We start from the raw sequence: 26,456 nt of genomic DNA, 5'->3' as shown, positions 1-26,456 counted from the left end.
TTAGGCGGGAGAGTGGCGACATGATCAGATTTTCGTTTTGAAAATGTCACCTGAGCTGCAAGGCCTCCGTCAAGGCTGCGGAAGGCCGGAAGGGGACTGCAGAAAGGCCGCCCGGCGCCGGCCGGCGCGCCGCTCCGCAGAAAACCCGACCGGCCCACGTGGGCCAGGCCGCCACGCCCCGCGCGCAGACGCCGCCGGCTCCGCAGTCGGTGCCCCGGGCTGGGCGAGCAGCTCCGTGCATACCACACCGGGGCCCGCGCGGACCCCCAGGCCAAGAGACCCCTCACCCAGCCCCGAGGGCCCAGATTCCGCCGTGGGGCCGGTGGAGCCAAAGCCGCGCCGGGGCGGGCGCCTCCAGGCCGTGAGTGGGACCCTAGCGGGAGGGTTTGCGGCTCGGCCGCAGGGGTTTTGGGGGCCGAGAGGGAAAAGCGCAGCCTCCGCACGGCTGCCTCCTATGGGGAGGTCAGGGAGGCCTGGTGTCTGTCCTGTCTTCGGGGTAGCCTCCCTCTCCCGCAAGGCTAGGCAGGAAGGGAGGCAGATGCCCCCCACCCCCGAACCCCGGCAAATTGCGGATTCGTTTCGAGAGAAACCTGATCCTGGAGTGTCTGGGTTCCCATTTTACCGTCTCTGAGAACCCCGTGATTCGTACCACCACCCCTGCCGCATCCCGGCTTCCTTCACGGCCCCGCCCAAGTTTAGGAAAAAGAAAACATTTGCAGGGGGAGGGTCGCCGGGCACCTTGCGTACTGGGGAGTTGGTAGCTTGTAAAGGGACTGTGCAGACAACATCCCTGACCCAGCTCGGAGGCCTGCCCACTACTGCATGTGGGGAGGGCCCCTGGCGTCCCTCAGTCTTACTGATACCCGAATTTTCTCATTTTAGTACTATGTAGTCAGTTGAAACCTCTTGTCAGTTGAACCCCTAATTTTGGTAGAAGCCGGTTGTTGAGGAGGAAAGAATAGTATTATATACCCTCCCTCCAGGGCATCAAGATGGAGCAGCTGGGGGCAGGACACAACATAGTATAATAGTATGGAGGGAAGGGGGTAGGGGCCTCCCTGGGCAGAGGAAGGAACTGAACCCAGCTCTTCCAGCCCTGGGCAGTCAGTGGTAGCCTCCTGCTCTTCCTGAGCGCGGGTGGCCCACTGCAGCCTCCTCCCTCTCCCCCACTCACTCACAGCCCAGCAGGTGTGGACTGACACCTGCCTGGTGACCAGCTCCATGCTGGCCCCTGGGAATGGGATAGGGGACATACAGAGAAGTTCCACATCTAGTTAGGGAGCCAGAGGTATAAGCTGCTGTTACAAGAGAGGTTTTTTTTTTGTTTTTTTTTTTTTAATTGAATAGACATGTACTGACCATCAATTATGTGCCAGGAACAAGAAACAAACATGAATTAGGCAGTGTGTGCCCAGGGCATGTGGGCCCAGAGAAAGCAGCATTAACTGTGTTTGCTTGTGTGTATTGGGGCAAGGAGGAGAATATCAGGAAGGCTTTAGAGAGGTGGGGGATATTAAAGCTGTTTTCAAGTATAACAAAAGAATTTGATAGGTGGAGAAGGGAGGACCTCGGAGGAGAGGAGAGGAGAGGAGGGGTGTTGTAGGCCCAGGGAACTGTGTGAGGAGGATAGTGGTGCATCTCTGAGATCTCAGCGGTTTGGTGTGGCGGCTGGCGGGGGGGTTGGGGGAGCAGAGTGTCAAGAGGCAAGTCTGGAGGCGTGAGCAGGGGCCAGATGAAGCCCAGCCTTGTAGGCCACGTGGCAGTTTAGCAGCAGGTTAGGGAGCTGTGATGAATTAAATTTGTATTTGTAACTGGAGGCAGAGAGATGAGTAAAAAGGCTGTGGCAGTCAGTAATCCAGGTAAGAAATGGCCTGTATGTTCATACAAGCACAGAGGTTTTTAAGAGGGAGAATTGTCAGAATTCGGTGGCCAATGAGATGGGGGAAGGAAGCAGAGTGGGCGGTCCAGGAGCTCTCAGGTTTCTGACTGGAGTGACTGAATGGAGAGTGGGGCCATTTCGCCGAGGCCAGCACAGAGGGAGAGCTTATTTGGACTTGAGGAGCCTGTGGTTGGCCACAGGGTGAGATAGCTGTTGGGTCTGGCTGCAGGCAGATCTGAGAGTCACCAACACATGATGTTCCTTGAAGCTACAGCAGAGGATGATGAGGTCATCTAGGCACAAGTGCATGGAATGAGAAGACAGCCTGCCTCAGGGGGCTGAGGGGAAACCTGCGCAGGAGACTGAGGAGGGAGGAGGAAAACCATGAAGGGAGGTGTTACCAGAGTGCAGGGAAAGGGGCTGAGCAGGAGCAACCAGGCTGGTGCTTGCCACCTTGTGCCTGCAGCTAGGTTGCCTCGACTCTGCCAGGGCACCCCACCCTGTCCCACTGTGACTCATCCTTCTGCTTCCCCGTTACAGACCAGATGTTCGCCATCCAACCGAGGGTGGCTGAGGGGGGCCAGTTCCTGGAGGGCCGGCCTCCTGGAGTGTGTCAGCCTGAGTTCCAAGCCGACAGCAACTCCAACTTCATGGCAAGAGCCAAGGATGCCAATGAGAACTGGCGTGGGATGCCAGGCCAAGTAGAGCCCATCCCGATGAGGAGCTCCGCCCAGTTGCCCTCTGACAACCAGGCTTTCCAGGCCCCTGGACTCCCAGAAGGAGAGGTCCGCAGCCCGCCAGAGGGGGCAGAGATCCCCAGAGCTGAGCCTGAGAAAATGGGTAGTGCTGGCACAGTCTGCTCCCCTCTAGAAGACAATGGCTATGCCAGCAGCTCCCTAAGCATTGACAGCCCCAGCAGCAGCCCTGAGCCTGCTTGTGGGACCCCTCAAGACCCTGGCCCTGCAGATTCCCTTCTGCCCTCAGTGGCCCAGGCTGTGCAAAAGCTGCAGGCTCAAGAGCGCTACAAAGAGCAGGAGAAGGAGAAGCACCATGTGCACTTGGTGATGTACCGCCGCCTGGCCCTGCTTCAGTGGATCCGAGGCCTGCAGCACCAGTTGGTTGACCAGCAGGCCCGCCTGCAGGAGAGCTTTGACACCATCCTAGACAACCGAAAGGAGCTTATCCGCTGCTTCCAACAGAGGGCAGCACCATGCAGGCCCCAGGACCAGCGCTAAGGCCTCCATTGGGGTGCAAGGGTCTATATGTATATATTTGCAGGCATGTATGTGGTTGAACACAAGTACATGATTATTAACTGGTATGAGTGCAGGTAAGCATACATGAGCATGCATGTGCTAACATGTGCCAGGCATGTATGAATTAGCACCTGTGCATCAGTTTACATGTGCTGTGTATACACACAGTCTAACTTATGTGCAGGCCCATATCAGGTGTGTCCATCTGCGTATATCTATGTATGTATGTTACACACATACCTCTCACATACAACATGTATCTAAGAGGGAGTGAATTTGTACGTGTGTGCATGAACAGGGCCCCAGTGGTGTGTGCATATGTGCATGAGTGAGGGGCTATAGTTGGCCCTTGAACAACACAGATTGAAACTGCACAGGTCCACTTATATGTGGTTTTTTTTTCGATAAATACATACAGTTCTGCAGATGTATTTTCTCTTACAATTTTCTTAATAACATTTTCTTTAGCTTTATTGTAAGAATACAGTATATAATACATATAACATACAAAATAAATGTTAGTCAACTGTTCATGTTATCAATAAAGCTTCTAGTCAGCTGCAGGCTATTAGCAGTTAAGTTTTTGGAGAGTCAAAAGTTATACCTGGAGCTTTGACTATTTCAGGGGTTGTCACCGCTAACCCCTGCATTGTTCAAGTGTCAACTGCACCTGCAAAAGATGTGTGTGCACCTCTGGGTGAGTTTGAATGTGCAGGCTTATGGCAGGTGTGTGAGAGTGAGTTCTTATGTGAGGGGGCCTATAGGTAGGGGTGCGTGTGTGCAGCTGCAGGCATGGGAAATGTATGTTAGGAACATATGTATTTGCAGGCACATGTGTGCGAATATATATTCCATTCCCCCTGTGGGACATCCATCCACACCCTGTGTTACCCATGGCCTGCCGTAGCCTTTTGTCCACAGGGTCTCACTGCTTCCTGGAAAGAGGGATGCCTGCTGTCATTTACCCGAGGGAATCGGTGTCAGGGAGGGGAGCTGAGGGTGGTGATGGACACTTGAACTCTGCCCCCTGGGGCACATGGGAGATGGGGATGGGAGATGAGGATGGTAGGATCTTGTGAAGAACAGGAGTTTGGGAATTCTGCAACACTAGTTCCAAACAAACCACTGATCATCTCTCCTCTGCAAAGGAGCGCTTGCAGACCAAGTCGATGTAAGCTTCTGATGAAAAGGAATGTGTGCTTCTAAGTTTGCTGTTGGGTAAAATCTCACTTCCCTCTCTGTGCCTCTACTTGCTGTGCGTCTCTGCCGTAGCAGCCCTGGCTGGATGTTGACTGTGTTTGGTTCGTTTCCCTGGAATCAGACTGCCTGCACCAGGAGGAGCCACAGCCCTGCTTTCAAGGGTGGGCAGGGGGCAGTGTCATCCTGCCTCTGTAAACTTAGGATGCTGAGTCATACCCCCTCCCATCACTGAATGGCCCTTTAAATGTTGGCAGGCTGTAGCAGAAGCTCAGTGAACTAGAGAACTGGTGAGTTCTGGCGACAGCCAAGGACTAAGGTAGCCCAGCTCTCTGGCTTCTGGGAGCCTTTAAGTTGCAAGATCCTGATGGGTGAACAAGACCCTGATGGATTCCTGGGTGACCTCCAGGAACGTCCTGGAGGTCACTGATGCTGCCTCTGGCCCTCAGTCTTCTGACCTGCAAAATGCGGAGGCTCTTTCTGACGGTCCCTAAAGAGTTCTCTCCCTAATGATGGATGGGTGAGGGCAGTGGGGAGGGAGGCTGAAGCAGTGACCCTGGGGACTTTGTGTCTAGCTCTTGCATATTGAGCATGAACCAAGTTGAATAAACTGGGGCCCAGAAATGCTTGAGTTTGTGTTTCTATCACACAGGCCATATGGTGGCCTCTTTGCCAGACCATCTTAGCCCCTCTTTTGAGCAGGGCTCTGAGCTGAGGTGGGGGTGCGGGGAGCCCTTGGGGAGGAGGAATCCAGCCTGCTGTGGTTGACCATCTCACAGTAGGGTAGAGAGGTCTCTTCTCAGGGGCCTTCCAGATTGATGAGGAAGGCTTGGCCTCTGCGAGATTGTCCTTGTCTTGAGACACTTTTGGGCTTGCAAAGGGGGGCATTGATTGTGAGGGACCCTCCCCTTACACACACACAAACACATTCTCAACCTTGCTCCAGAGCCACTGATTCCCAGAAAGGCAGCCTGACAGCAAAAGACTGGGGGTCCTTAAATGGTTCTGACACAGGTGTCATAATACTGTTTGTGAGGGGTCCTCAACCCCTGGGCCTGGTCTGTGGCCTTTTAGGAACAGTAGGGGGGATGCGGGGGGGAGGGTGCCTGCACGGCAGGAGGTAAACGGTGGGCAAGTGAACGAAGCTTCATCCTGCTGCTCTCCATCCTTCACATTACTGCCTGAGGTCTACGCTCCACCCCCTTCCGTGGAAAAAGGAAAAACTGTCTTCCACGAAACCGGTCCCTGGTGCCAACAAGGCTGGGGACCACTGCAGTACATGACTTCAGATATTTGTTGATGCCAATCAAATTAGGTCTTCTATTTTATATTATTTTGCATGAAAATTTGGTGTCTCAAAAATTCATTACTTTTACAAAGAAAGTATATTAGTTGGCTATTTCTGCATAAAAAATTACCCTAAAACTTAGTGACTTAAAACAACACACATTTGTCATCTCACCATTTCCGTAGGTCAGGAATCTCTCTCCAGGCTCAGTCAAGGCTGCTGAGTCAGTCCAGGGTCCAGGGTCTCATCTGTTGGGAGCATTCAGTTCTTCAAAGGCTGTTTGCTAGCTGGAGATCACATTTAGTTTCTGGCCGTGTGGGCCCTTCCGACACGGCAGCTCAGTTCATCAAAGCATGCGAGCCGAGAAAGTGCTAGAGCACTAACACAACTTCTGCAACCTAAGCACAGAGGTGTCCTCCCCACTATGTTGTGATAGATACTCTTGGTTAGAAGTAAGTTACTCGAAGGGAGGCTATTACCCAGGGGTCTAAGTACCAGGAGGCAGGGAGCATCAGGGGCATCTGAGAGGCTGCCTATCACAGAAGGCATATTTTGATTGATTATATCAATCAAATATTTTATTGATTATTTTAAAATTACACAAATAAAAAACATATTCTACTTAGAAAAATTGAAGCATTTTAGTTTTTTAGTTTAGGGAAGGGAAGGGAGAAAGAGTGAGAGAGAAGCATTCATTTGTTGTCACTCATTCATTGGTTGATTCTTGTATGTGCCCTGACCAGGGACTGAACCCACAACCTTGGCATATAGGGACACCGTTCTAACCAACCAAGCTATCCAGCCAGGGCAACACTGAAACACTTTAGAAAAATCTAATGTCCTCTTTTATAGTGCCCCCAACAAGGTATATATATTTCAAACCTCACAAAGCATCCCTCTCTGAAATAGTGACCTAAGATATTCATAATTCTTGTCATCTTTACATTTGACATTTAGACAGAAACAGTATTGAACCAGTTCTGACAAATTCCATTTAGTAAGAGATGTTGTTCTAACAAAGGGCTGTAGCTAGATTTGAATAACCTTGACCATGGAAATTTCTAACAAGGAGATAACATTGAGCACTCAGACCACCAGAGTGGGGATTTTCAGAGGGGTCCCCTTTCCAGAATGTGCAGGCTCTCCTGAGCACCACCAGCTGTTAATGGCACAGACGGTGAAGCCAGACCCCTGGATTTGGATGCTAGCACCATTGCTCTCTGGCTCTGTGACCTTGGGCAAGTTAATTAACTTCTCTGTACCTCAACTTCCTCATCTTCACATGGAGACAATAGTAGTAACTACTTCACAGCATTGTCTCAAGGATTAAATGAATATATAATATGCAAAATACTTATAGCTATACTGGGCACATACTAAACTACATTAATGAGAGTTATAAATATTATTATAAATAGTGCTTTTGTAATAATGCACTTATTGTTAGTGCAATAGTGTTTTTGTAATAATGCAATTATTATTATTATTATGAGACACTTTTTCATAGAAAAAGATCAAATGTGGTCTTAAGAAATTTGAATCTAAAATGAAATGCTTCTTTTTAAAAAAGCCTTTCAAAGCTTTTTCAGCTACATGTGACTAATATTCCTTTCCGTAAAAGAGACTTCTGAGCTGAGAAAAAGATGAAAGCCAGACCAAGGATCCCATGTGGTGAATGGTTTGCATACAGGACCCCTGCCAGTCATCCAGGGTCTAGGGACAGGCCCAGCCCCTGGTGTGATGGTGGGTGAGGGGAAGTGGGTAAGGGAAGGAGCCAAGCAAGAGCAGGGAGTCAGAGCCACAGCCAGGCCAGCCATTTGGGACAGGGAAACTAAGGCAGGACCCCAGTGGATGAACCAACCCAGCCAAGAATTGCCATTTCCTGTCAGGTACGCTGGCCATCGGGCCTGATTGTGGAAAGGGCCGAGGCTACTGCTGTACTTTCTGTGTGAGGCACACCTGTTCCAGGACTGTCTAGACTGCCTCTACCTGTGGTAACTGTACGGTTTGAATGAGGACATAGACCTGAAGATGCATTTTATGCATTAAAACAGATTGGGCCCCTCCACTCAAGGCCCTGCAGAGCCTGCCCCAGCCCTTGAGTGGGTCTGGTCTGCAGTGGTAGATGAAACCTCTATCTAAAAGATTATTACACAGGTCGCTCTGAGTCTAGGAGAGGGGGAGCTGGTCCTAGCCCTCTGTGCAGATCTCTGCCTGAGACTTGGTAACTTGGGAAGTTGTTTTAAAGTTACTGGGTGGGGATTTTTCAGTCCCTGGTACAGCAAGGGGAGTAGGGAAGGTTCCTGTGCTAAACAGGGGATTAGTTAGAACAAGGGTTAGCTACCTTCCCTTCCCACCAGAATGAAATCCCATGACCAGGAGTAGGGAAGTCTAACTCAGCTGTCTGGGGCTACCTGAGGTGTCTTGCTTGGTAGGAGGAATGAGGAATGAGGCTAGGGCTGATAACCAGACACCCACAGGGGCAGGGTACACAGCAGGGCCTCAACATGCAGGGCTGGGTCCTCCTGGGAGAGAAAGGGCTGGGTCCTTGGAAAACCTTCTCTCCAGAGACCCCACATAGGTCGGTTCCATCAAGCATGGCCAGAAGGGATGGCTTAAAGTCTGGGATGCAGGGTGTGAACTGGGAACTGAGGAAGAAGAGAAAGAGTTAGGGGGATATGGAGGCTTCAGAGTGTGGGCGGTGGGCTCCCCAGCCTGGGGCCTGGACCATCAGGGTTCTGTGTAGATTGAATGCCCCCTGGTGGCAGCCTGTGGCCTGTCTACCAGCCTGTTTCCTACAAGCCTCACCCAAAACCCAGTCTTGGTGTCTTCTAATCACAGCCTGACCAGGTGATAGGCAGAGGAGGCAACGAGATCACCTGATCAAGGAAGGCTTCCTGGAGGAATAGGAGCCTAGAGAATGAGTTGAAGTTGAGGCAATAGAAGATAATGATTTCTTGTGCAGGCTGGACCCAAATGTCTTGGGGGCAGTTGGTACTTCTCCCATAGGGTTACGTGAGAGTTTGGTCATATAGAGAGACTCAGACCTCAGCCTGGCACATAGATAGTAGTCCATAAATGTTATTATCCTACTAGGAGAGGAGGGGGAGGTCATCAGGGGTAGGAGATGCCCTTGGGCAGTTGCACTGTATGTTAAAAGTCGTTGCTAAAGGGCCTCTAGTCCCAGACCCATGAGTTTAATGGAAGCTGGTGGTGAGAAGAGGAGCATGAGTCGGAGGTGCTCTCGGGTCTGAGCCAGGGTCAAAGCCACACTCATGTGCATGCCCATACCCACCAGACACCCACAGACAGGGGCGCCGGACACCACACCTATGCCTGTGTGCACGGGCACACACAAGCGCTCACGCGCACAGATGCACACTCCTCTCCCTCACCCCTCTCGGAAATACGACCTAGCCTGGGCAGGTTTTCACATCCCAGCAGCCCCTTGAGATTCTCCCGGCCCCAGCACGGGACAGCCAGAAAAGTGTCTCCTTCTCCTCTCCTGAGGGCTCCTGGTCCCGTCTCCGCTCCTCTCCTCAAACCCCTCGGCTAGGAAATCGACCGTCCTCTCATCGATCCATTCTGAGGGCGGTGGCGGCGGTCAGGGCCGGGGGAGGGGCTAGGACCCCCAAAGGCCCGCATCCCCCACCCACCAGGGATGGAAGAGGTCTCGGGCTGTGGGGCCGGAGCAGTCCGAGGGGTTCCGGGCGGGAGGCTGTAACCCTGACCTCACGCGGGAGCGCAAGGTGGAGCTGCAGTGCTCCACGCCCGCTAAGGAGAGGGCTGGAGGCCGGCGCTCAGCTGGTGCTCAGCGGTCTCCGGGCGGGGCTCGGCCCCCCGAAAGGCGCAGACAAAGGGCCGGCCTCCTCGGAGTCGCGCGGACCGGGGCTCCTCACAAAGCGGGGGCCGGGCGGGGCCGAGCCCGCCCCACGCGCCGGCGCGCCCCGGACTGCTGATCCGCACGATTGCCAGCGACGTTTCCTGCGTCTAATCCCAACAAGCATGAAAACGGCCCGGGGCGTCCTGCCAGCAGGCCCTTTGTCCTGGCCCCTCGCGGGACAGCTGCAGCCGGGATCCCTCCCCCTTTTGTGTTTCCTCCCCCGAGCCCCTTGCCGCCCTCCCCACCTCAGCTGCTTGGAAGGCCGGCAGCCTTCCAGGGCTTTCGCCTCGGGCCCTTGGGCACACAAAGGGGGGCAGCGCCCCTAATCTGGGGGCGGAGGGCAGAGTGAAGATTAACACTAAGGTTTGCAGGGAGGGGTAGAGCCACAGAGGGAAGAGCAAGAGAGGGCTGCGGGGTGCGCCCTCCGCTGCGAGGGTAGGGGTGTGCAGGGGTGCGCAGGCGATGTGGGCCTGCAAGTGAGAACGTAGATGTGGGACGGGAACTGTGGGTGCACACGCCTGATAGGGTGCGAGTTAGCGCGCCCAAGGGGACTCCGTGGTTCCCCATCTTCTTGGACTCCTTTCGGCAGCCCCCGACTTCCAGTGCTCAGACAGCTCTCCCTCCACCTCCATGCTCCGATGCTCCGGTGCGCAGGGACCTCTGGGACCTCTTCTCCCCACCCTCCTCCTGGGATCGCCTCCTCTCTGTGCCTTCAGTAGCCCCTCCCCGCCCCCATACTCGGGAGTCCCAAACCTCTGTCCTCAGCAGGGTCTCTGCCTCCTGCCCCCACTGCATGTCCACCCAGATGACCCACAGCAGCTCAAACTTCCACGTCCAACACTGAGCTCATCTCCCCACCCACAAACTGGGTCATTTCACTCAGTCATGTGGCATGAGTTGCAGCCCTCCCAGTCATGCCACATGGCACTCAGTCACTGAGTCCATCCCTTCCAACTCCCAAGAACTTCTTCAGCCCGTGCCTTCCTCTCTCTTTCAACTTCTCCCACCTTGGTGCAGGCCACCACCACCTCTCACCCCGACAACTGGAAGGGCTCCTGGTCTGGTTCCCACTCCTCCAACTTAACAGCGCCTTTCCAAGGCTTTCCAGTGGCTCAATGTGCTGAGCTTGGCCTGCAAGGCCTTCTCGGGCTGGTTCCTGCATACCCCCCGCCCCCCCCCCCCCCCGCCCCGGCCTGATCTTTCCCCAGGGTCTAGTGCTCCACACAGTTCTGTCTAGTCCACAAAGACCTTCCTTAAGGCCTCTCATAGAGATTGTTTCCTTTCTGGAAAGGAAATCACTGTCTGGCCTTGTTCCTCACAGAACCATCCTTCAGAACCCCAAGGTCCAGGGAGCTGCAGGGCAGTGGATGATTCAGGGAAGCTGGACCCGCCAAAGATGGAGGGCACTGGCCCAGCCCTGACCCCAACATTCCAGCCACATGCAGGGGGTTGAGGGTCCTCCCACACTGATGAGGTCCTGCCCTTCCTTGGGCTCCCTCAGGCCATTGTGGTTACAGAGACCACTCCACTTTCTCTGTCCCCAGGGATGCCAGGCACCCTTGTCTCTGTCCCAAATCCCTCAGGATGGGCCACCTCCCCAGAGATCCCAGAACCACAGTCTGCAAGTATGTCTGTGTCGCACTCTTCCTGTCACCATCATCACCAGACACCTCTTCCCACCAGGCACTGCCAAGAACCTGTCACCAAGGTGCTCTTTACATCCTCATCTTGGTCACAGACAAGACTATTTGTTTTTGCATCCAGCAAATGTTTATTATTGTTGACCACATGCCAGGCCCTCTGCTAGGCACTGAGGACACAGGTGAGTCAAACACAGCTCCAGCCTTAGGGACTTCACAGTCTGTCCAGGAAGGTGGACCCAGACATGGGAAGTGAGAGCGTGCTAAGGGCTAATGGCAGTCTGTACATGGCTACGGAAGCACTTTTCAAAGCATGTTCAATAGGCGGGAAGTACAAGATTTCCGTGATCAGAGAGGCTTGGGAAGCACGGGTTTTCAGGATGTTAACTGGCCCTGTGGACTGCAGGACTTGTCTGGGCTTTTCCTGTGCTGCCTGTGTCGGGAATTCCTGAGAGGAAGGCAGGGCGTGAAGAGGGCTTCTCATACTCGTCTGAGCGTGTAACCCTTTTCTGAGTATTCCCGGGTTGCATTTAGGAAACGCATTGCTGTGGGAACCTAGAGAATGGGGAGACTAATTCTGTGTTTGGGGAGGGACAGGAATGAGGGGCAATTGAGAAAGAGTTCAGTGAGGAGCTGGTGTCGACCTGGAGAGTGAGTCAAAGTAGGTGAATAAAAGCACATCTCTACCATGGCCGAGTAGCTCAGTTGGTTAGAATATCGTCCTGGGACAACAAATTAATGTTTCTCTTCTCTTTCTCTCTCTCTTTCTCTCTCTCTCTCTCTCTCTCTCTCTCTCTCTCTCTCTCTCTCTCTCCCTCCTTCCCCTCCCCAAGATCAATAAAAAGAGCATTCTAGGAAAGTGAAGGGCACTTGCCCCAGGGAGGCTGGAACCAGTTCCAAAGCAGGGTGCTGTCCCAGAGACAGTCTCTCGTGAGCCAGCAACTGCACTGGGGAGAGGGGCTTTATCTATACAACCATGATTAATACTCTCCCTCAGGAGCTTGGCCTGAGACATCACGTCACTTCCTGGGATTCAGGCAGTATACTAAGGTCAGTGAAACATCTCACTTGCCTGTGAACCAGACAAACCTCTGTCTTCAGGTTCACCCAGCACCCGCTAGGAGCCAGTCTTCTGAAGAGAGTGCTTCCATACCAGGGCTTCATCATGGGAGCCAACAAGACTTCCTCAAAAGACTTTTCTTGCATAAATGTCAGCTGACTTTGTCCTGCAGGAGCCATCAATCTGCAGATGTGTACGTGTGTGTGTGTGTGTGTGTGTGTGTGCACACACGCGCACGTGTGCAGACCCCTGTGAAGAAGTCCAAAGCTTCTCTTCTCTGGTGGGTTTCAACGCCACGCTCACTCCCATATTTGTATTCCTATCCCCTTAGCCATCCTCTTCCCATCCTCAATACCACCTTCCCCAACTCACGTCTCTGTCTTTGTTGTGGCCCTTACCATCTCCCTAACACCGCCAGAGGAGAAGGAGAAGGAGGAGGGCAGAAGCAGAGGGGGACTGGGAGGAGAAGAGCTTGCCCATCGAGTGCTGACTGTGCACTGGGCAGGCCCTGTTCCTAGTGCTCAACATGTGTCCCCTTGGGGAAGGGCAGGAGCTACCGATTCCGCCTCCTGTGCCTGGAGCACCTGAAGTCTGCATACAGTCTCCTAGGCCTCACCAACCGCCTGCCCTCGAAATTCATTCCTACTCCCAGCCTCACCCAGATAGAAGCAGCCCCTCCCAAGTGATTGCCCAGCTCCCCCCGCACTGCCCCATCTTGTCTCAGGTACAATCACCACCTTGCTCTCTGTAATGAAATTTGTTTTATATGAGATAGTTAGAAATTCCCCTAATTCTAATGAGATATTCTGGTTTGAGTGTGCACAAGTGTACTTGCCTCTTCATAATACGGTTACATAACGTTTTCCAAATCACTTCCAGTTCTGTTATTTGGCTATAGAACAGGGGCGATCAATCCCATTTTCAGTGGAGAGACTATAACCACAGTCAAGCAGTGTTGACTGTGGAAGCTGATTGTGTGACTATGAGCCCCTCACCCAGTGAGGCAGGAATGGTTAGGGTCTCCATGGCCCTATAAACCTCACCCAGAGAAGAATAATTTTAGAAGTCCCTTAATACATCGCTTTACTCCCCATTATAATATCAAAGTGTGTGCTCACACTTTCCCTCTATTTTCCATTGCTTTCTCTGATCACACTGGGAAGTAGGCCCAGGTATGCCTTTTTACAGGGGAGGAAGTGGGGCTCAGGGGTTAAATGACCGGTGCTTGTGATGGAGCAAGAACCCTGCTCACAGACTAAGCACATACTAAACCACAAGTCTCACCTGAGTCCTATTGAACCCCATGGCTGCAGTGTGGCTGCGGGACTTAAAGATTGGCACATGCCTACAGGGAGAGTTGCTGCCTCAATGGCAGTGTCTTTGGCATTTGGCTAATTCTTTGAGTGGGGCTGTCCTAGGCAATGCAGGACCCCAGTGTAGCATCCCTCTCTCCTAGACATGAACTACTCATAGCCCTGCCTACCCAATTATGGAGACAACCAAAAGACCTCTCTCATATTTTTTAAAAAGCTCCCTATAGGGGTGGCATCTCCCCACCCTCACTTCTCCCCGCTGCCACTTAGAACCATAGGACCAGGGTCTCAGCTTTGGACACTGATCCCCTTTCTATTATCCCAGCTTCAGGACTTTTCTCTCTTGTGTTCCCTCAGCAAGAAAGTGTCAGGAGTTATTGAGCCTTGAACCCCAACCTATCTCTGAAGCCTGAAGAGGCTGTTCCTTTAAGGAGTCTGGTTCCTAGGACTGGGGGAGGATGATGGGGAGGGGGAAGGTGGGATACGGTGGTAGAAGGAAAGCAAGGAAAGGACCCCATATCTGCCCCTTGCAAGCCTCACCTAATCGCCACACTCTGCATTACTACCCGCCTAACATGGCGGTGTGCTTTTAAACAAAACATGCAAAGATTTCCCTCTCAAATTATCTCCCCAGGCGAGCTAGCTGGACTCAAGCTCCTTAATGGGAAAAATGCAAATAGGGCCTCCCATCCCTCTCCCCCAGCCCTTAGGCTATGGACCGCTAATGTGATTTCTTTCTTTTTGGGAATTTCTCTGTTTCCATTGAAACCACTTTTTATGGGGACAGAGGTGGGTGCGTTTCCCAAGTGCCATCCAAAGGGAGACTCTTAGGGAGGAAACAGCTCAGGTAGAAGTTTGAAAAAAGTCATTTTGTTGTGGAGCCCGCCCCTTTCTGAGCCTTGTTTTCCTCCCCTAAGTTCTCAGTTAGTCCTTCCCAGGACTGCTGTGTGGCTGTGTGCAGGGCAAGGCGTGGAGACCAGCCCTGGGTGGCACAGGTTTTCAGTTTACACCCGCCATGCTTGGCGGATACAGAGATGGAGAAAATGGATATGGCTTCTGCCCTCCTGAGGCTCACAGTCTAGCAGGAAAAAAAAAGGCAGAAAATTTTTTAAAATTTAAAGCAATTAAAGGACACCTTAATCAGCAATTAAAATCGATGTCATCATAGTGGGACAAACGGGCTCATCTCCTTCCTGATGGGAAGCCCTGAGGACACACCGCCCCGCCAGAGGGGCCGCAGGAACCAGGAACCAGCAGGAAACCGCCAGGTAACCCTGAATTCAGGATCAGGCTAAGAAGCAGCGGCAGGAGCCCTTTAGAAATACCAATGTCGTGAAAGAAGAACGAACCCTTCCAGACTAAAGGAGCTAAAGGGTCAAGACAAGATGCAATGCCTGATTCTGAATCAGAATCTGGATTGACAAATAATTTCTGTAAAGGACACCATTGGGACATTTGGCAAAATGTGACTACGGATTGTTTTACAGGTATTTTATTGCATCTCTCTTAAATTTCCTGAATATGATCAGCATATTATGGTTACATAGAAAAACCTCCTTGTTTGGGGGAAACTTAGGTGGAAATGCTTAGGGCTAAAAGATCATAATGTTTGCAGCTTAGCCTCTGAGGGCTCAGAGAACAAATGTGGCAAATAACAACTGGTGAATTAGGTGAGAAACTTAGGGTTGTTGACTGAATTCTTTTTGCAACTTTTCCATGGGGTTAAAAAGAAAAAGTTGGAAAAAGAAAAACACTGGTTGGCTTTGTAAAGCATGATAATGCTATTGTAACTATGATTTGTAAATTTTTTAAATGTTGTATTTCAGAAGAGCAATTACAAGAAATGTAATGAGTGTGGGAGAGAAGTACAGGTCCAGCAGGGAAACACAATCCCGCTGAAGGGTCTGGGGCGGGCTTCCGAGGAGAGAGGAGTGTTTCAGCAGAGAGAAAGAGGCCAGAGTGGGGTAAGTAGGGGGAGGTAGGAACGTGCTCTCCAGGCCCATAGTCCTGCAGGTACAAGAGTGAGACAGCATGGTGAGATTCACAGGACCTAAATGCAAAGTGGTGAGAGGCCCGGTGGAGAATGGAGAGAGAAGGAGCTAGAGAAGACTTCATGCCACCTATGGGCCTGGGGATTTTGTCCTGAGGGCAACAGAGAGCTTTAAGCAGGGAAGTGACAGAATCAGATTTGCATTTGAGAAAGATCATTGAGGTGCTTTGGAGGATAATGGGAAGGTGCAAGGCTGAGGACAGTTAGATGCTTCGGTCCTGTGAGTTGAATCTGAATTGCTTCCCTCTGCGGAGGCTTCCCGACTGCCCACTCCCCCTCCCAACTTAGGGGTGGAGCTTGAGTGCCTGATTTCAAACATGCGACCCACCCACCCCAAAGCCCTGGTGTCTGTCCTCCCACCTCCAGCCCTCTTTGCCCCCATCATCAGAGGGAAGCAAAAAGGCTGACGGTTAAGTTTCAGACTCTGGAGCCAGGCTGCCTGCATTTAGTTTTCAATTCTGCTCCTTAGGAGCTGATGCCCTTGAACAAGTTTCTTTTTTTGTTTTTTTGTTTTACAGTTTACATTATTATTTTCAATATTATTTTGTACTAGTTTCAGGTGTACAGCATAGTGGTTAGACAATTGTATACTTTACCAAGTGTCCCCCCTGACACCATGCATAGTTATTAGAATATTAATTTTTTAAAAAATTGTTTATTTATTTATTTTTAGAGAGAGGGGAAGGGAGGGAGAAAGAGAGGGAGAGAAACATCAATGTGTGGTTGCCTCTCATGTATCCTGCACCTGGCCTGCAACCCAGGCCTGTGCCCCGACTGGGAATTGAATTGGTAACCCCTTGGTTCACAGGCCTGTGCTCAATCCACTGAGCCACACCAGCCAGGGCTAGAATGTTAATTTTTAAATATTTACTTATTTAATTTTTAGGGAGAGGGGAAGGGAGGGAGAAAGAGAGGGAGAGAAAAACATCAATCTATTGCCCCTTGCCCCCAACAGGGGACCAAACCCGCAACCCAGGCATTTATTCTAAGTAGGATTGAACCGATGACCTTTTGGTTCATGGGCTGACAACCAACCAACTGAGCCACGCTGGCCCAGGCAGAATATCATTGACTATATTCCCTATGCTGTACTTTACATCCCCATGACTATTCTGTAACTACTCATCTGTACTTCTTAATGCCTTTGCCTCTTTCCCCCAGTCCTCCAACCCCCCACCCCTTTAGCAACCACCAGTCTGACAATTTTTTTTACTTCAACTTTCTATAAAATAATGATGATGATGATGATGTGATGATAATAATAATAATAATAATAATAATAATAATAATAGTTACATCACAGGGAAGTTGTGAGGATTAAATGCACTGATAAGCACCAAGTGGTTAGAAGAGAGCCTGGCCCATCAGGGCTTAATAAGTCTACTCTATACCAAGTACTATCCTGGAAGGGTAGAGGTGGATGGAGGGAGGAGAGAACAGGTTCTTTATCCTCAAAGATGCCAGCCTCACTGGGCAGATGGAACACAGAGCCAATAAGAACAATATCAAAGCACTGTATTATTGCCTCATTTACAGTATCAAATACGGCTGGAAACAACCCAGTGTCCATCAACAGGGGAGTGGCTAAGGAAATTGTTACATCCAGGAACATTTAAAAAGAGATTTGGGAAATTCCCATTTTATCATATTAGGTGAAAAGACCAGAAGCAAAATTGCAAACCTTGTACAACTTCAATCATATTTTTTAAAGAATAAAGAGAAAAAAATTCAAAGGAAACGCACTGAAATATTTATAGTGGTTACCTCTAGATGGTGCTATTTGGGTGTGGTTTAAATATTTTTTAAAAATCTGTTCACAAAATATCTCATAATGAGCATGAATTACTTTTTACTGGGAATATTTCAACCTTACTTCATTTGCTTTTGGTTACAAATGGCTAATGGGTGGACATCACTGGCCCTCAGGAAAACACAAGTCAAACCGCAGTGAGATACCGCGCCACACCTGCAAGGACAGCTGTAACCACAACAACACACAGTAAGTGTTGGTGAGGACGTGGAGGAGTTGGAATCCTCATGACCTGCTGGTGGGAATGTAAAATAATGCAGCTGCTTGGGAAAACAATCTGGCAGTTTCTCAAAAGGTTAAACGTAAAGTTAGCATAAACGTAAAGTTAACAACAGCAATTTCAGTCCTAGTACATACATACCCAAGCGAAATGAAAATGTACACTCACACAAAGGCTTGGGCATGAGGGTTCATAGCAGCCAAAAGTGGAAACAACCTAAATGTCTATCAAAGGATAAATGGATAAACAAAGTGTGGTGTAATCATATAATGAAATATTACTTAAAAATAAAGAGGAATGAAGTACTGATGCATTTTAATTTATTATAATTATATTACATATCGATCATACTACAAAAGTAGTGACCTACAACTTGGAGAACCAGGGTTGTGGGCTTATAGACGGCTGGTGGTGGCTCCACAGTGGTTGTGTGGGCGGGACTTGAGATAGCAACCTGATGGAAGGGGGTGGGTCTGGAGGTTGCATTCCCACCACACTTTACACACTAAGAAAGTCAAAGAATGCGGAGGGGAAGTTGTGGTGGGGGGGAGGAGCTAAAGATACCTGGGATGACTTTTCTTTTCCCTAATACGAGGACTCTGAGCACGCTGGTGTCTTTTGGATTGTTTTCCCTGATCAAACTTTTTACATAGTTGCAACTGCAATGCATAAGCAATATGACTCTGATGAGTGTTTTGACTTAATAATCATTTCCCATGCTTTTACATAGATTTTCTGACCATTTAAAAATTATTTCATGTTACATAGAATGAAGTACAATTTACTTAACTCATCCTCTTTTGTTAGATATTTAAGTTGCTGAATAATGATGAATAATGCTATAATAACATCTTTGTTCATATATTTCCTCATAGTTTAAACTGGGGTAAATTCTTAGAGTTAGAGTTCTTGCATTGAAGAATCTATATGGCTCCTGAGAAATATTGTAAAGTCATTTTTTTAAAGATATCCTTGCAAATTTAATAGATGCCAAATCAATTATTAGATACAATGAATATATAATAATTGACTAAATATACTATATCTTATTATAGAGAATATTACAATTAACTATATGTTATTAAAACTGTTTTTTAAATTTTCTTTCTTCCTCTTTTCCTTCCTTCCTTCCTTCCTTCCTTCCTTCTTTCCCTCCTTCCTTTTTCCTTCTTTCTGATTTCTAATGAGGCTAAGTATATCTCTCTCTTTTTTTAAACAGTATCCCAATAAACCCTTCGTGTAGCACCTATTCTGTGCCAAGCAGCTCTTTCTGCTGTGAGCCTGTTGGAAGGTAACTGAAGTACGGTGCCATAACAAGGCTGTGAGGGCCTGAGCTGGGTCAGTGCTCATGGGAGGGAGGAGATGGGAATGCGTTCAAGAACTCTAGGCAAAGTCTAATACCCTCTATGGGATGAGGTATTAGTTGGATGTAGGGTAAAATAGAGGGAAGATAACTGACTCAGATGTGACAGGCCTAAGAATTCAATCATAACACTATTGAACCCACAGAAGGAGCAGGTTCGGTTCAGTCTCAGGCATGCTGAGTCTGAGATACACAAGGACATCCAAGTGTAGTGGATGCTGTACTATAGCACCCACATCCCTCTTTCAGGGCCAAACCACCCATTCTCCCATTTCTGGAAGTGTTAGTGGCTGAGGGCTCTCAGCTGAGTCCCTCATTGTGTTTTTAGCTGGAGAGTGGCCCTAGGTCTCACTGCCTTCCTAGGCAGCTAACATCCAAGACCGACCAAAGTGAGCATATAAAAGCCAGGCACCTTTGCTCAAGGCAGGACAAATCTGAAGGCCATCCAGATTCCAGAGCTCCTTATGGGGCTGGTTTTGGCTTCGCTTTTGACCCTTCGTTCCTTCATCTGCCCAATTCCACCTCCTTTCCTCCGTCACTGATGTTGACGCCAAGAGCACTCCCCAATAAACTTCCTGCCTGCAGATCTCTATCTCGGACTCTGTTTTCAAAGAACCAACTTTAGACTGTTGGACATGCATGTCCAGGCTTGGGAGGGCAGTTTGTTTGAGAGACAGGGATTCGGGACCATTTGTCACACAAGGATGGTGAATGCGTGGTCATGGGCGGTACGACGGGATCTGAGGGGCCAGGGAGCAGACACTGCACCTTAGGGAAGGAAGGCCTGCACTGGGGGTGGAGAGAAGAAGGACAGACAGCGAAGGGGGCAGGGGTTTGACAGCGCAGAGCTCAGAACGGTGTTTCAGCAGGGACAGCTGGCCAGGGCCTCTCAGAGGGTGATGGAGTCCAGGCCACTTTTGTTTATTTGAGGGTCAAGGGTACATAAAAAAAATAGTGGGCTTTTAATTGTGCTATAAATTAAACACTTCCATTAATAAATTAGTTTCATCATGATATGAACATACAAAGAATCTATGAATAATCTCATTACATATGAGGTTACACATGGAAGTACAAAATTTAGGCTCTTCGTACACAGGCAGCCTAGGCCAAAAGCCCCTACTGGCCACTGACTGTCCCGTTTCCCCTGCACGAAGTCACTGCAGCCAGCAGGTGCAGACCTGGCCAAAATTTGGAAAATAAAAGCTAACAACAACAACAATGAAATAACAAATGTTGGCAAGGATGTGGAAAAACAGCAACCTGTGTGCATTGCTGGCAGAAATGTAAAGTGGGGCAGCTGCTGTGGAAAACTACATGGTAGTTCCTCAAAAATTGAATATAACTCTGGTGGGGTAGCACGATTGGTTAGAGCGTCATCCCGTACACCCAGGTTGTGGGTTGGATCCCCAACTTAAGCTGGATCCCCACTTACATAGCCCGTAAGTGACACCAACTATCAGAGCTTTAGGGCCTAAACTAACTCCTTAGGTGATGTGGTGTTTTACAAGTTGTAATTAAAAAATGAATTACTTGTGGTTGGTGACTACTAAAATAGCTTATACCCACTGCAAGAAAAAAATGTGTACAAGTAACAAGCACAGATAGCTTGAATCAGGTGTTGCAAAATAACTCAAGTTCTGATTATTCATTCAACCAATGAATTCATAAATAAGCAGAATGGCAAATCTTTCCCTCTCTCTCAAATCAATCAATAGGAAATAATTAAATATAGAATTACCATACAATCCAAAGGTTTCACCTCTTGGTAAATACCCCAAAAAATTGAAAGCAGGAACTCAAGCACGTTCATAATTGTATTATTCACCGTAGCCAAAAGATGGAAGCAAGCCAAGAGCCCATCAGTGATGAATGGATAAGCAAAATGTGACATATATTCAGACTTAAAGCAGAAGGAAATTCCGACACCTGCTACAACATGGAGGAATCTGGAGGACATTGTGCCCAGTGCAATGAGCCAGTCACAGAAAGACAAATATTGTGTGATTTCACTTATGTGACATACCTCGAACAGTCAAATTCAGAAAGATGGAAAGTAGAATGGTGTTTGCCAGGGGCTGGGGGAAGGGAGGAATGAGGAATTATTGTTTAATGGGTACAGAGTTCCAGTTTTGCAAGATGAAAAGAGAGTTGGAGATGATTTTGCAACAACATGAATGTACTTAATGCCATGGAAATGCACAATTAAAACTCATAAATTTTATGTTACTTGTATTTTACCACACACACACACAGCAAACAGGAAAAGTGATTGCCACAAGCCCTGCTCTCGTGAGAGTGCATTTGTCACTGACTTGCCTGCACCAAAGAGATCCAAGTGACTTCATGTAATCCACACTCAACAGCATCATTAGCAAGTAGCCCATAAGTGACACCGGCCATCAGAGCTTTAGGAGCTAAACTAACTCCTTAGGTGATGTGGTGTTTTACAAGTTGTAATTAAAAAATGAATTACTTGTGGTTGGTGACTACTAAAATAGTTAGCTTATACCCACTGCAAAAAAAATTGTGTACAAGTAACAAGCACAGATAGCTTGAATCAGGTGTTGCAAAATAACTCAAGTTCTGATTTTGGAATGATTCACCCTCTTTGAATTGATAAATTTGTGCCTTTGGGAAAAAGAGAACTTGAAGTCACGTCAGTGGGTTTGACAGCCGTGGTGACTGGATAGAGAGACAAAGATGGTTATATTATCGTGACAGTTTGTGTGAGTGGTGCCCTAGAGATGCACTGTCTATAACCTGCACAACCACACTGAGCTCCCTGAGTGGCAAGCAGTGAGTTAGAGGAACATGCAAATGCCTCCCAGGAGCCTCAGAAATACATGGGAGAGAGGATGGACTTCTGTGGTCACCCAGGACTACTGTTATTAGAATAGAGCCTCAAAGACACAGTAGAGTCTCCAGTTTCTGTGTGGGCAGATGTGTGTTTACTGGACACAAAGGCCACCCCATCTTAAGCAGGGGAGCGCAGAGGGAAGGGCTTTCTTCCTAGTGCCTGGAGCTGAGTGTGATGCCAGAATGGCATTAGTATAACTGCCACAGATGTGAATTATTGTGGGCTGTAAGAGCTGAAATTGGGTCCTGAGGTGCTGGCCTTAGAGACAACCCAGCCCCTCGTGGCTCAGAGGTTCAGCTCCCCCCGACCCCATTGTCCCAATCCTAGAGTCAGGGAAGAGGACCCAGCACAGGAGTTAAGGGCTGGGGGCTTAGTGAGTGTCCTGTGACCCTAGTGTGTTGGAATGGGGGCAGAGGGCACTGAGGAACCCTCCCAGACCACAGTTAGGCCACTTCTGAGGGGTTGAGCTGGGGCCCTGAAGTCTTGGGGTTCTGGCCAAGTGCCTGCTCCAAAGCTGGGCACCAGTTCAGCTTCCCAGCCTGTTCTTGGTCTCCAATTCTATCCCACCCCGCCCCTAGCTCACCAAAGACATGGCCCGCTGGATCTCAGCCCAGGCAGGTGCATAGACAGTGGCAACGCCCAAGGGAGAAAGTGATCCCATTCCTTCCCCAGGACCCTCTTTGCACCTGTTTACAACCCCTTCCTCAGGGGTTCCTTTGTGGAAATAGAGTGGGAGCCAGAACAGCATAACCCTCAGCTCCTAATTAAAGGTGTGTGTGTGGCCCTGGCCAGTGTGGCCCAGTTGGTTGGACTGCGTCCAAAAGATGAAATGTTGCGGCTTTGATTCCCGATGAGGGCACATGCCTGGTTGCAGGTTCAGTTCCCAGGTCGGGGCAAATACAAGAGGCTACCGATAGGTGTTACTCACCCTCTCTTTCTCCCTCCCTTCTTCTCTAAAATCCGTGAGCACATTCTCTGGTGAGGATAAAATAATAATAATAATAATAATAATAATAATAATAATATAAAATGAAGGCGTGTTTGTGTGGAGAGAGAAAGAGAGAGAGAAGGAGAAAGTGTGCTGAAAAATGAACGTGTCCCTTTTCCAATTTTCCCACAGCTCCACCTCCCGCTCCGCTCCTCTGGGCAGGTGGACCCCGGGCTTGTCATTAAGTCTCCATCGCGGACACCTCTGCAGCTTCCATGCCTGGGGCACCTCTGCATCTCCCTCTGCCGCCCCTCCCCCCTCAGCTTCAGCTGCATTCTGCCACCCAGCATCCCTGAAGCTACTGCCTCCCACCCCAGTGCCAGCCCTCAGAACCAGCTCTTCTCAAAACAACCCCCAGCCCCTCTCCAAGCAGAAGACTGGAGGAAGACACAGAGAAAAGAAAAAGAGGAGTAAAGAGAACATACTAAGTATAGCAAGATCATGTTTAGGGAGGGGAGAGTCTGCCAGGCCTGCTATTTTATGCTCATCTATTCACTTAGCCGTCTGCCCATGGCCTGTCTATCTCCCTCACTTCTCTCTCTGCATTTTCCTTTGACCTATTATTTATCATTCTTTCATTCATGTATTCTTTATTTGTTGAGCAAGTCCCAGTCAAATAGAACTGTTGTACAAAATAATTTACATACAAGAAAAAAATTTCAAGCTCCACTTTTGGAAACTTCTACCCAACACTCCTTGCCTAGGGATGGTTTGTACCTACCCCCCAAAAAACTTTACTTCACCCAGGCACACTTGTGGCAGCTGTACCTTCTCACCAGCACCCAAATCCCCTCACCCTGGGCCTCCTACAGCACTAATCTGACTGACACCTACTTCAGGCTGGATTGTGGGAGGGATTCCCATGGCCTTTCTTGCCCAGAGGTCACTCAGTGATGCTCCCTCTCCTTTGCCCACACCGCCCCATATGCTTGGACCTCCCCCACTCCCCTTCCCCGAGACCCTATCTGGACTGCTTCCGCTTATCCCCTCAACCAAGGCCAAACTCCTGACTCCACCTAGACACGGATGTGAAACCCCTCAATTTGCCTCCTGACTCCCACTCAAATGGGGTTGGGATCTGAGCCTTGGGGCTGGCGTTTTAAACTCGGTGCTGGGATGCGAGTTGAGAATACAGGCTGGAACTGTGCTCCCTGAAAAAAGCTGAAGTCAGGAAAGGGCTGTTCTGATGTTCATTTGGATTTACAAAACTCTCTACCTGCCCTTGTCTGGGAGATATAGTCAGAGGTAGAAATGAACCACTTGGTCCAGAATGGGAGATCTATTAATGTCGGTCCTGAGAAATCTGAACCTCTTGCCTGAGCAATTGGTGATTTGAGGGCTACGAGCCTACATCACCTCCTTGATATGGAAACCCCAACCTCAAAGTAGCCTGAACCCAAGATAAAAATTGACCCAGAGTCAATGAATCACATTGGTCAGAAACAATCCACAATCTACTGCATAGCCCAGGATATTTCTAGAATCCTATGGAAGAAAATTTCCCAGAAGATATGTTCACAAGTAAAAAATAGAAGACAAGTAAGGAGATCAAATATCATAAGATACAGTCTGCAAAGCATAGATAATGATTGCATAAGATTTTACCTGTTCAGAGAGAGAGAGAAAATAAAATACACGAGACATAAATAAGACCTTGGAAAAATTAACAGATGAATTTGAAACACATTCTAAAAATAAGTTTTAGTCTTTTAAAAAATAATTCAATGAATGAGTTAAACATTGACTAGACATAACTGAAGAGAGAATTATTGAATTCTAATATATTGATCAGTGGAAAGAACCCAGGATATAGCACAAGATAAAGATGCAGGGGGAAAAGTGAAGAGACTCAGATAATAGGGTGGCATGCTTCAAAATGTACCTAAAAGGAATTCCAGAAGGAGAGAAAGAGAGAAAGAAAGTTTAAGAGAGATAATAAATTATAATTCTCTGGAGTTGGTAAATGGCATGAATTCTCAGATTGAAAACAAACATGGTGCCCCATGCTGAATAAGTCAATGGAGAGAAACACTTAGTACATCACAGTAAAACTGCAAAACATTAAGGAAAAATAGAAAATCTTAAAAGCTGCCAACAAGAGAAGATAAATTACATGAAAAGGAATAGCATTCAGACCAACAGTAGATTTCTCAACAGCAGCAATAGCTACCAGAGGGCAATGGAATAACATCATCAAAGTGTGAGAGAAAATAACTACCTACTTAGAGTTCTATATCTGGCTGAACTAGCACAGGAAGATGTGGACAACATAAAGTTATTTCAGTCACATAAAAACAAAGGCAGATCTTGTTAAAAGAATTATTAAAAGATGGGTTTCAGCAACAAAGACATTAAATCCAGAAATAAGTTGTGGAATGCAAAAATCAACAATGTTAAAAATGTTTCCAAATATAAAAAAATTCTATCTCCTCTGCAGGCTTCTCCTTCTCTAGTCATCCCCTACATATTGTTTTCCCCTTGAATTTTGTCCTCTTTCTTTTCTGACTCTACCTGGGCAATCATATCTATACAAATGCTTTCTACTCTCACTTACAAACTCATGCCTCAAAAGACTCTATTTCTGTTCCTGACTTTGGGCTCATATGTGCAACTTCCTGATGGACCTCCCTATTTGAATGGCCAAAGACAACACATCATGCCCAAACTAAATTCACCACCTTCTTTCAACCCTCTCTTGTTCAAGGTTCCCTTTCACAATAAATGGCACCAGTACCTACCTACGGAGGGACCCAAGCTACACTTCTGATCATCATGTTCAACCCAGTCTCCCTGAAACCCATCGGCTACTGACTTCTAAACTGTTTCTTAAACCCACCTCTCCTTCCCCAAGTCCTTGCTTTGATTCAGGCCACCATCATCCTGGGCTGTACTGGTGATGAGGCGTCACCTTGCAAGCATCCAGACCCTTCACTGATCCTCTGGATGAAGAGGTGAGAAATTTAGGGCTTATCCTCCAGGGAGGAAAAAAGTGCCTGATTTAAATCCAGGTACAGAAAGTTAGTTTCTTAGTTTTGGCAAATGTGCCATGGCAATACGAGATGTTAACAATGGGGCAATTGAGTGAAGGGTATACAGGAACTCTCTGTACTATCTTTGTAATTTTTCTGTAAATTTAAAATTACTAAAATAAAAAAAGTTTATTAAAAACAGAAAAGCAAGTTAGAGCTGAGCCTAGGGTTGGAACTCCAGAAGAACACAGTATCTGAACAGAGAAAGGAAAACTTCTCTTCTTCTTGGACAAGCTGCTTTGCTGCTGTGAACTTCAGTTTGTTCATCTGTGTAACGGAGGATTATCCTTTGGCAGTGAACCTGCTGGGAATATGGTGTGATCATGAAATGAACAAAGGGACAGGAAACGGGTCAGGATCCCAGCAGAACAGTGAGATTCAGGACCAGCAGGGAAGCAATCCCAAACCCTGGGCAGAGGCAATGGTGGGGTTGGGTTCAGCTCATTCCATACAGTGCTGAGGCTGGCTAATTCAAGTCTCCTGCCCTGGGAGATAAGGCAGGGTCTGCTTGATGGGGCAGGGACAGGCAGAGACTAACACTTCCTCAGAGATGATGTCCCAAAGCCCTGGGCCCTGGTTGGCTTATCTCTGGCTCCTCCTGTCCTCATGGACCTCCTGGG

General features: G+C 48.6%; 1 protein-coding gene across 1 annotated transcript; it reads left to right on the top strand.

The window, feature by feature from the left end:
• The first annotated feature begins 206 nt into the window (after window positions 1-206).
• Window positions 207-4,941, top strand: CUNH1orf216 (chromosome unknown C1orf216 homolog). The gene is made up of 2 exons (XM_045859292.1): window positions 207-361; window positions 2,420-4,941. Exon 2 carries the CDS (start codon window positions 2,425-2,427, stop codon window positions 3,112-3,114), a length of 690 nt encoding a protein of 229 aa, XP_045715248.1. The 5' UTR covers window positions 207-361; window positions 2,420-2,424; the 3' UTR covers window positions 3,115-4,941.
• The last annotated feature ends 21,515 nt before the right edge of the window (window positions 4,942-26,456 follow it).

The sequence above is a fragment of the Phyllostomus hastatus genome, unplaced genomic scaffold (assembly GCF_019186645.2).
Source record: "Phyllostomus hastatus isolate PE091 unplaced genomic scaffold, TTU_PhHast_1.1 phas_scaffold_182, whole genome shotgun sequence".
NCBI classification, from domain to species: domain Eukaryota; kingdom Metazoa; phylum Chordata; class Mammalia; order Chiroptera; family Phyllostomidae; genus Phyllostomus; species Phyllostomus hastatus.
Note: the sequence above shows the minus strand (reverse complement) of the source record. Positions and strands in the feature narration are given on the sequence as shown.

Coding starts and splice junctions, on each gene's coding strand:
- CUNH1orf216 (XM_045859292.1), top strand. CDS start 2,425: ATGTTCGCCATCCAACCGAGGGTGGCTGAGGGGGGCCAGTTCCTGGAG.